At 34.2% G+C, this 11,591-nt stretch overlaps 1 protein-coding gene across 1 annotated transcript; it reads left to right on the top strand.

The window, feature by feature from the left end:
* Positions 1 to 310: 310 nt before the first annotated feature.
* On the top strand, positions 311 to 10,620 carry LOC131149585 (probable galacturonosyltransferase 10). The gene is made up of 3 exons (XM_058100165.1): positions 311 to 754; positions 856 to 1,057; positions 9,000 to 10,620. Exons 2-3 carry the CDS (start codon positions 908 to 910, stop codon positions 10,446 to 10,448), a joined length of 1,599 nt encoding a protein of 532 aa, XP_057956148.1. The 5' UTR covers positions 311 to 754; positions 856 to 907; the 3' UTR covers positions 10,449 to 10,620.
* Positions 10,621 to 11,591: the final 971 nt, after the last annotated feature.

Here is an 11,591-nt window from a genome sequence, read left to right as displayed (position 1 = left end):
ACTTGAACAAAGCATTTCCTTCGCATTAGCTTTGACAGCAAACCCAATGACTTCTCCCATTAAATTTTAATTAATCTAATTTTTGTTGATCTTGCTTATATTATTTAAACTTTGAATCTTACTCGTACTCTTCACATTATTTGTTTTCTTAAAAAGAAAAAAAAAAAATTAATCACCAACTTGAACTAATCCACTAGAGTACTACAAATCCATCAAAATTAATTTAAATTACATCCATTAAAATTCAACTTTGGTGTAGATTTTTTTTTTTCAAATCAACTTAATTGAATCCAAAAAAGAAAAGTGGGGCGTGGGTATGTTTTTCCTTTCCTTTCCCATTCCCTTTCCCCCAAAAAACCACCTCATATCCCGTCGTTTCCGTTATTTTCCTACCATCCAAACAGGCGCTTCTCCTAATTATGAAGCACGACCGTTTGCTTTGGCCGACAGACAGCGGCGCCACTCTATAGCCTTCTCTGCTAAGTGGTCGCTCGCAAGAAGCCTGCTTCCCCTAGCTAGATCCCTCCCTACTCCCTACTCCCTATTCTTTCAGACCCCAACTTCCTACGCAGATCAATTCTAGCCCAAATTCTCTACGGGTCTTCTATTTCTATATCTATTTTAGTATTTTCCGGGTAGAAAATTTTCATTTTCTGGGATTTGATTTTTGGTTTTCGGGCCCTCATCTATCAAGTTCGCGGTTCCGGCTGGCGGTTGTGGAAATTTGGGAAATCTCTCAGATCTCTCTAGCGAGGTTGGGGGGTGAATTTTTTTCCCCCTTCTTTTACATTTGTGTTTTTCTGATTACCATATTTTGGGAATGATTCTGAGAAAATGTTTTATATGCGTTTGAAGTGGGCGTCGCTGTAGATTTAGCTTGGTTTGTGGGACCAGTTGAAGAAGGAGAATGAGACGAAGAGCTCCGGATTTCCGCCGGCCGCCCAGGCGGAGAGTTTCGAACGTTTTCTGGTTGACTCTATGTGGCTTCGTGGTTTTTCTCTTCATCGTTCTATTTAGCCGAGAAAGCCAGCCGGTGTCAAGGCCGGCGTTAACTAAGGTAAGGATCTGGTCTTTTGAGTTTTCATTCAATTGGAAATGTAGGGATCCTGAATTTCAAATTTGTTTGGATTTTTTTTGAATTTCTGATTTTCATTATTCGGGAGTACTTGTTTGCACGAAATAGCATATTTGGCGTAGTTGGGGCGAGTTTTTCATTTTCTTGGAAATCAAACCAAATGTAAAAAATAAGATCTAATGCTTTCGTTCTGTTTTCCCTTAAGCTTTTCGTGGCATCCAAAAGGGGTGGTTTAGTTTTGCATCTTTTATTTGTGTGGAAGTTAAGCATGATGTTGATGTTTGTCAATGTCAACACGGTGCTTTATCTAGAAGTACTTGTGTTTCCTTCTCATAATTAACTTAGGCAATACTTTAGCCTTAGCTTATACATGGTTAGTGGATTTTGGGATGTTTTGGTATTTGAACCAAAAAAATAGTTAAGATAAAAAGGTTTCTCTAAGATTTTGAACCCACCAATGGCTGGATATTGTGTTAATATTGGGATGCATTTAAAGTCTTGAGGGAAACATACTATTTGGTTATTGCATCTGAGCATCTTGTGCGGGTTCAAGTGCTAACATGACATTCAATAGTTGATGAGCCACGAATCTTAGGGTGGAGGAACAGTGCAATAAGCTGGCATTTGGCACTATAAGACTTAAAATGCTGTCAATCTGTTGAGGAATTTATTATGTACATGTCCAACTAGGTGGAATTGCTCTTATGAGTGTTGAAGGTTGCTAATTTAGAAGGTAAATGTTTATGTTTTAGGGTGTACAGTCCTGAACTCATTGTGTTGTATGTACAAAACTTGAATTTGTCGAGGGAATATTGATACTAGAATTCCAAAAGTTACTAAGTAAATATTAAACACACATGTGATTTGTTTTTCTTTTTAGAACACATTATCATTTATTATAGGAGGATTGTTGGTATTGATAATTTCTTGAATAATTTATAGATGTTTTGAGAATGAATTTGTTTGTTTTGTAATCCAATTCTATGAAGTCTAATTGATTTAGCCTTTAACGACTCATTGTACGAAATTCCAAAAATAAATCAAAATTATAGATTTGCTTCTCTATGGCCTCTGAAACTTTTTTTGAAACAATTTTTGATTTCTTACTCCTTGTTGAGACTAAAATAATGGTGAAAATGCAAACATATTGCCCAATTCCACTCAAAATACTCTAAAAAATGTCTGAAAACTATAATAGTGATGAAAATATGTAGTTACAAGCAATAAGCTGATCCCCACAAGAACCTGTCAAATATTTTGTAGTGGGGGAGCGCCACGAGCCGAGCTTGTTCAGGGCATTATGCTTACCCGTGACCGCTTGTCTCGTACGCTTAGCATCGGTTTTCATAATGTAAATACTAGTGTAGGGTTATTTTTCAGAGATAGTTTTCCCCTAGGCTAAAAAGGGGAGTATGAGTCCTCGATCATATTGTTGTTTCCTAGTACCAGAGTGAGAATAGCATAGAAAGCTCTTTAGGAGAGGGTGAGTGTTCATTAACTTGTAAAACTTACTAGTTATTGTAAACGTGTTTAGCCTATTAACCTTCCTTGCTAGACACATTTTTAATGGAGGTGTTGATAATGAATTACGTTGCTTCAATGTTTATTGTTTGCGTGCCATTGCTCTTATGAGTTGCTTATTACTTCTGCTTATATTTTTTGGATTACAATGGAAGTTTTTTGTTGGTGAATTATGGTAAACGCAAGGCTGGTTTGTTAAACAAGAGTGTTTTCGCTAGTGCCGCACAATCCTTTAACAAAGTTGTGAAATATGCGGCCCATGATACTTGGTAACTTTTCTATGACCTTTGGGCTCTGCAATACAATATTTTGTTTCAAACATTTTAGATAGACCAAACAAAATGGTTGCTAGGGGTCAAAGCCCACATTGAGGAACCTTGAAATTTGGTGATTTTTGCATTATAACTTTGAAATGTTGTCTATCTGTTGAGAAGTATTTTGTTTTTGTGTTGGAATTATATGTAAATTTAGAATCTATGAGTCTGTGGGTCGAATGTGTATGTACCTATCTACTTGGTGGAACTGCTTTTTGTAGTGTCATAAAATTTGTGAATTTTCTTTATAAAGCTTGAGATGCTGCCTATCCATTAAGGAATATTTTGATTTTGTGTTGGAAATATATGAAAATTTAGAATCTACAAGCTGTGGGCACTCACTCCATGCGTGCACCACTGCTTTTTCTAAAATTTTATATTTATTTTGAGGAAGTGATCGTAAAAAATGAGTAGGAGTTGAAGGGTATTTAATTTTGATAAGAAGAGTAGTTATGTTAATTATTTGAGCATTATGCTATAATTATGGAATGTTATAGGGGGCATTTTGGAACAATTATGGGTAGTTATGCGTATAAACTTGACATTTGTGAAAAATGACACCAAAGGGGAATCCCCTTTATAGTTTAGAGAAATAAAATACGAAAGCACCCCAATGTGAAAACACACCCTTTCTTTTGTCTTTTTATAAGCAGTATAGATGAGTCAGTGGGTCAGTATATACCCACCCAATTAGGTGGAATTGTTTCAAGAGTGCTGAAGGTAGCCAATTTAGATGGTGAATGCTTATATTTTAGGGTTCAGGGTCTTCAATTCATCTTACTCATCATATAGTAAGTACAACCCTGTGAATTTGGCATGGGAATAAGCCCATGGTTGGCAGCACTCAAAAAATGTGTATAACATTTATCACTTAAATGTGTTTGTAGTTTTAAAGTACTTAAGAAAACTTTGGATTTCTATAAGCAATGCAAGACTTATGATAATTTTTTATACAAGTATTAATGATACTAGATGGTGGCGAACTTGTAGTTTTGGCCAACAATGTTCAATTTTGTCAAACTCTTGATATAACATTAAATTAAAATATATCAATTATATTTTAATAAATTATATGATTAAATATTATCGATAGATATATTTAATAAATCATAAGAATATACTTATATTAATAAATTTAGTATATAATTTAGTTATTATTATTTATGTATTAATAATATTTATGAATTTGATAAAAAATATTTATCTATAAAATTTAATATATTAAATATATATTTATATACAATTATTTTTTGTATTTTTTAAAATTTTTAAATATTATTTTTATAATTTTAAAATGTAATTTAATATATTATTCTAGATAAAAATTTCTAGGAATATATTTATTAAATTGTAAAAATTATGAATTATATTTTAATAAATTTAGTATGATTCATATATATTTAATAAAATTAATAACATATTATTATAACTAAATTTATAGGATAAAATAATTTATGCTTAATTGTTATCTCTTATAATTTTAATTTATTTATTTGTAATTTTGTATGCATGTATATGGACTAGTACAATTATTAAAGGATGAAATATGTGTAAGTTTATATGAAAATTCACTACTTTTTATGGGTTTGTAGTTAAATACTACTTATTTTACAAGTACTTATAATCCATACATATTTTTTGATACAACCAAATGGTGCTTACGACTTTTGGAACTTGTCCAGTTAGCACTTATTATCACTTGTCAAATTCAGCACTTTCTCTAGTTCAACACTTTTTAATTAAGTGGTTCAAAATGATACAATGATGCTAGAATTTTGGCTGTCAATGAACTGTTCCAGTTGTTGCAAATATTACACACATTGATTTTTAAAGAATAAGAGATGAGGATGTGTTGTCATTATTAATTTATTGTTACCTAAACAATTTATAAATGTTTAAAGAATTTAAAAAATGGAATTTTTAAAAGGATTCACAATACAAGATTTCAAAGGAAGTCATAAAAAAGTGAGTCTTTTTATTATAAGTATATATATTTTATTTTTTATTAGAATCTAGGGATTTGAATCATTTAATGCTTCCCCTCTACGCTTGACTTTCTATGTTCTTCCAATTAACTAGAAGAGCTTGCCTAAGATTTTACTTGTGTGTGTGTGTGCGCGCGCGCGTGTGTGTGGGAGAGAGAGAGAGAGAGAGATTATAATGTGATGAAAATTGTATATGCTTGCCTGAGATTTTACATTTGTGTGTGTGTGTGTGCGCGTGAGAGAGAGAGAGAGAGAGAGAGATTATAATGTGATGAAAATTGTATATGGATGTAATCATTTAGAAAGAAGTCACTCATGCAAAAGTTTATGTGATTCCATCAAAAATGGAAGAAGGAATAGAAATTCCCATGGTGAATTTTGGGAACAGTTATTCCTTGGGTTATGATGAAAAGTTTTGCATTGTTATTTGCTTTATGGTAATTAATGTAAAATATCAAATTTCTCCATTCTTACTTATTCTTAGGCATAAGCATTCTGCAAACGAACCTTATTCAAGGTTAATATCATTAATTTATTATTATCATTGCTCAGATCTCTATGGTCCCCGATACATAGATGCATATACAATCGAACTACGCATGTATTTGTATATATACAAGTGCAAACATACACGGGCACAGCCATGTCAAAACTTGTGCTCGTGGCTTTGGAACATAGGGAGAAGCTCAATAAAGTCAGCATTTGTTTGTGAGCAATGTGATGTCTAGATATTGAGTAATTCCTAGATAATATGACCATACGAATCTTGTCGAAGACTGCTCTCTTAGAAAATTTAATCTCATTGAATAGGAAAGCTGACTAGCATGCCAGTGAAGCTTATAAGGAGTAATCAACACGTGATTCCACAATCTGAACAAAGTTGTAATGAACTAATTTAGTATGAAAAGTACCTATGACTGCAGAACAGACGCTGCTGTCCAAAGGGGTGCTTAGACACTTCAATTAAGAGTTAAATGAGGTTGCTATTGGATCACCCCCGGCTTTTCTTTAAAAAGCCTAATGGATCACCCTTGCCCTCCTCTTGAAGACTAAAGCAACCATTATAGCTTAAATCTGGAGTAGAACGTTACCTAATTTGGTTGGACTATACAAGCAATAATCTGCTGGAGCCTTGTGTTATCTTCTCGAATAAAAATTCATTCTTAATTGCCTTTGTGCTTGGGAACTCCTCTCTTGATGGTGACAGTATGTTGAGCCTCTTTGTCTATGCTTCTTGTTAAGGAATTCAAAGAGAAGAAATCAGAGCATATATTGAAGTTTTTCTATTTTTTTTTTTTTCTTTTTTTCTGATTTAGCTGGTTAGTGATTTTTTTCATTGGAATTGAATTGAAAGGATTATATGAGGCTTAGGAGTGTCGTAAAATCCTAATTTTGATGCTGACAAACTGTGTTGTGTGTATGATTAAGATGTTATTTGTAACAAGTCATTTTGTTGGTTGGTTAATTGGTTACATTTTGTCCATGAAATGGGTTGGATTGGTATTAGTCTTGATACGAGAAAAATCACTCTATTAGATCTAATGTACATAATTGATCTAATAAATACTTTGTGTTAGAATTGAGAAATTCTATGGCTTGAATATTTAGTATTCTCTTATTTATTACTTGTGTCTACTATTTGGGCAGAATACCGTCTTACTAAGAAACTGAAAGAAACTTCAGAAATGGAAGGGAGGAAAGTGAGGAAGAAACCATGTAGAAATAGAAACAATTTCCAAAATGAAGGAGACGAAAGATGAATAAGATTCTTTTAGGGGACGTTTGGCTCAGGTTATCCTAAATGCCCTCCCATTGGAATCACTTGGCATCTTATACCTGAAAATAGGATTACTATCTCACATGAATTTTTTGTTTGATTCATTTATCGGATTCCTAGAAATATAAGATTATTTTTGTTTGAATTGCTTGTCAAGATTCCAAGGAATATAAGATTACATTGTTTCACATAACATGGGTATTCTAACAATACACTTTTGTATTGTGCATACGTTTATATAAGAATAATAATTGTAAAAAATATTTAAGAATAAATAAATAATAGCAATAATTTTAAAAAATAATTTTTATGATAATAATCATAACATCGAGAACAAACAATAACAAGTTTTAGTGATACTTTTTCTTACAATAATGATAGTCAATATATTGAAAACTAATGATGGGTTCGGGTTGAAGGGAACAACCTTTCTATGTAGAAGTATGGGTAAGGATGCGTACACTGTGATGATCCCCCTACCCTTGCAAAGCAGGGAACCTTGTGGCCTGGGGATGCACTTTTAATATTAATAATAATAGTGAAAAAGAGGGCTATTTTGTTTAGGATCAATAAATGTTAAGAATATTTTAAGATGTGTGTTTTGATTTTTGAATACTCATATTTTGGTGCATCTTGTACTGTGAGGGAAATCAAGATGCCTGCCACATAGGATTTCTGTGGGTTCCCCAACATGGACATGCTACCTTTCAAAGATCACATTCCCAGGAATCTTGCTGATAACCTGATCCAAATACGTCGTAAGTTAATGTGCACGCATTATCAAAGAAAAACAATGGGTAGTTTGTTTCTCCATTGACAAGTGGTTGCTATAAGTGAATGCCTTGTGAAGTCATGCAAAACCTGGGATTTTTGTCACCCTTTTTAGTTGCACTTCAGTAGTTGAGATCTTTATTCCATGTTACTGCATTTTGAGACTAAAGTGCTACCATGCTGCACATTGATGAGATTATTTTTGAATTTGCAAATGTCCTTTTCAGTCTTTACTATTCATTTTTTTCTGTACATTAAGATTCAACCCCCCTTCCTATTCATACTATCAGTCAGTGAGAGTGTGCATAGGAGCTGAGCCAAAGGTGCCTGGTTGAAAGTCTTGAATCCACTCTTAATGGTATTATCCACAGATTGAGTGAAAGTGGGAATTTGGTAAGATTATAGAATGCCTGCTTTTGGTTCTTTGATGAGGAAAACAATCCAATCATTTTGATGGGTGTTTAATTTTGGAGGAGCCTTTCTTGTGGAATTGAATCCTCAAATTGACAAATTCTATCTTTTGTTTGTTTATATATTGTTACTTCTTTCAATGCCACTCAAATTCTGAGTCAAATGAACAAATGAAGTGGAATTATGTCTCAGATACTGTAACACATTCCTAGACTTGGAATCAAGTTAACAAATTTACGTATGTTGTGCTTGAGAATCTGGAATAAGAAATTCAAATTTTAATTTTGAGATCTGCCCAACTTTTTGGGGCAGTTATCAGGCACCATTTCTTAGCACCTGAAAGTTAATAAATATGCTTTATACCTTGTGTTTGGGGGAGGCTTTGGATTTGGATTTGTGTGGATTTTGACAAATACATTTTGTACAAATCCACACAAATCCAAATCCAAGGCCCAAAATCCATGCTCCCAACCACAACATCCAGGTATTTATTCAAAATTTTGATTTTCTTTTTAACTGTTGTGCACCATCCATGGTTAGTCTGGAATGATCATTAGCTGGATGAATTCAGGCTAGAGGTTTATGTTCTACATGATGTCATGTAGCCAGTAATCTTTATAATGTTATTTGGAACAAGCATTATTCTGGTACATGGGATGGGTTGGTATGGTTATTGTGACTACCAAGCCAAATTTTAAATGCCAGAAATAACTTCCTTTTCATTCCATGACATAATTATTTTAAGGAGAGTGAACAATATCTTTGAATACACAAGTATTTGTTCAAGAAATCCATTAGGTAGAAATTAAGTGCGTGAGAGCATTGCAGTAATATTTTCTGGAAATTAGCATTGCTCTTGTAGTAGTCACTTCTTTTCTTTTTTAATTTTTTTTTTTTAGGAAGGGGGTGTATAAATAAGATTTTATGATGTTTATTTTGATTATGTATCAGAATGAATTAATATGAAAAAGGATTTCATATCAGAGGACAAAAGCAAGAACAAAATGTGTTGGTTGCTAACTGTAATTTGTTGGAATGGAAATGTGTTGCTTTTCAACTTTTGTTTAAAATCATGGGTCCCTGAATTTTTTAAAATCCCTTTGTCTAAATTAAAAATGGCTTCTTACTGATGTTTCATGTTGCAGAGATCTTACAGACATGACAAAATCATGGAAGGTCTGAACATTACTGAGGAAATGCTGAGCCCCAACTCAGTCACAAGACAAATTAGCGATCAAATTTTTCTAGCTAAAGCTTTTGTTGTGATTGCCAAAGAAAGCAACAACCTCCAATTTGCATGGGAGTTGAGTGCACAGATCCGCAACTCACAGATTCTCCTTTCAAATGCTGCAATTAGGCGAACTCCCCTGACAACAAGTGAATCAGAAACTGCTGTCCGTGATATGGCGCTTCTGCTGTTTCAAGCCCAACAATTTCATTATGACAGTGCAACCATGATCATGAGACTGAAAGCCAAAATCCAGTCTCTTGAAGAACAGATGAATACTGTGAGTGAGAAAAGTTCGAAGTATGGACAAATAGCAGCAGAAGAGGTGCCAAAAAGTCTGTACTGTCTTGGTGTTAGGTTAACTACTGAATGGTTTGGTAACCCAAATTTACAATGGAGCAAAGAGAGAAAGCAAAAAGCCATGAAGCAAATAGATAACAGTCTCTTTCATTTCTGTGTTTTCTCTGACAACATCCTTGCAACTTCAGTCGTGGTCAATTCAACTGCTATGAATTCCAAACATCCTGAAAGGATTGTGTTCCACCTTGTAACTGATGAGGTTAACTATGCTGCAATGAAAGCCTGGTTTTCTATGAACAGTTTCCAGGGAGTGACTGTTGATGTTCAAAAGATTGAAGACTTTAACTGGCTAAATGCTAGTTATGTCCCAGTTCTTAAGCAGCTTCAAGACTCCGAGACTCAGAATTACTATTTCTCTGGCAACAGTGATAATGGCCGTACACCGATCAAGTTCAGGAATCCCAAGTATTTATCTATGCTTAACCATCTTAGGTTCTATATTCCCGAAGTTTATCCAGCGCTGAAGAAAGTAGTATTTCTCGATGATGACGTTGTGGTTCAGAGGGATCTGTCAGCTTTATTCTCCACTGATTTGAATGGCAATGTTATAGGAGCAGTGGAGACATGCATGGAGACATTTCACAGATACCATAAATACTTGAATTACTCTCATCCCCTTATACGAGCACACTTTGATCCTGATGCATGTGGGTGGGCATTTGGGATGAATATTTTTGATTTGGTTGAATGGAGAAAGAGGAACGTAACTGGAATCTATCACTATTGGCAAGAAAAGAATGTGGACCGGACTTTGTGGAAGCTAGGGACATTACCACCTGGTCTATTGACTTTCTATGGGTTGACACAGCCACTGGATCCTGCGTGGCATGTATTGGGGTTGGGCTACACAAATGTTGATCCTCGATTGATAGAGAAGGGGGCTGTGCTGCACTATAATGGGAACTCAAAGCCTTGGTTGAAGATTGGCATGGAGAAGTACAAACCACTTTGGGACAAGTATGTTGATTATAGCCATCCTATGTTGCAGCAGTGCAATGTTCATTGATTTTAGGCACAGATTTATCAATTTTTTTTTTTTATCTGGACAGATTAGTGCATAGAACTCAGATTTTTTATAATATCAGGAACATCTGTACAATATTTTTGAGATCAAGCAACACTGGGTGTAGGACACGTTTTAGGGCGTATTTAATTATGTTCTTTCCATTTGCGGTTTAGATTCTTCTTCACTAATAATTTCTTTCAAAAGGTATTACTGTTCTTTTGTTCCATTATTTTATATAAAACTTTCACTAATTCATTTGGTTTCTTCCCTGTTTGATATGCGCCTTTGACTTCCTCCAATATTGAAAAAAAAGCACATCGTCAAGTAGGGAAGAATGGTTTCTGCTGATTAGACATCTCCCTGGGGGTCATATGGTTTCTGCTGGATAGGGCTTTCGAGTATCCAGCTTTGCCTAGGTCAACTCGATCCAATTCTGAGATCTTTTGCACTTTTTTTCTTCGATGCAGCTTTTCAGCTAGGTACATCAATAATGAAACGAAAATATGTGTGCCATTTCCAAAGACCAGATGCCTGTAGTTCAATTACGAGATTTTTTTTTTCGGAAAGGTCAACGAGGATGAACATTAACATTGCTACAGCAATGCAGCTTGCTCTGCCTGTGCAGGATTCTCAAATTTCCTTGGTCTTTGTGTTGCATTCGAACATTTTGAAAGCCCAGGAGACTTTATAGATAGGTGAAACTTCGTAAGGACCCTAGATTGGGAAAAAAAAAAAAAAAAAAATTGCAGTTTTACTTCTAAACAAAATGATTCAGTTTTTTAAACAATTTTGGTTTATAACCATATTTCATTCCCACATTTTATTGCTATACTTTCCAACATCTATACCATATATCATATATATACAACAACAAAATCCTTTGGAATATTCATTCTATAAAAGACTCTCTCTGGTCCAAATGGGTTAATCAAATTTACTTGAAAGGTTCAAGTCTTTGGGAAGGTCGGGGCAAAACATGACGACTCCCCACTATTCAAAAAGCTTATTGAAATTAAGAATCAGATTTTGTTAAGATGTGCCAACCATTTGGATGCAGTGCTTCAACTTTTTTGAGGAATGGGATCTTGACCACACCAACTCAAACATTTGTTATAACTTCTGGAGAGCTAAAGGAACTATGGT

The sequence above is a fragment of the Malania oleifera genome, chromosome 2 (genome assembly GCF_029873635.1).
Source record: "Malania oleifera isolate guangnan ecotype guangnan chromosome 2, ASM2987363v1, whole genome shotgun sequence".
Taxonomy (NCBI): Eukaryota; Viridiplantae; Streptophyta; class Magnoliopsida; order Santalales; family Ximeniaceae; genus Malania; species Malania oleifera.
Note: the sequence above shows the minus strand (reverse complement) of the source record. Positions and strands in the feature narration are given on the sequence as shown.

Bases quoted from the DNA above. Each gene is read 5' to 3' on its own strand.
- LOC131149585 (XM_058100165.1), top strand. From the start codon at position 908: ATGAGACGAAGAGCTCCGGATTTCCGCCGGCCGCCCAGGCGGAGAGTT. The intron at 1,058-8,999 runs GTAAGGATCTGG...TTCATGTTGCAG, and splicing joins CAAGGCCGGCGTTAACTAAG to AGATCTTACAGACATGACAA.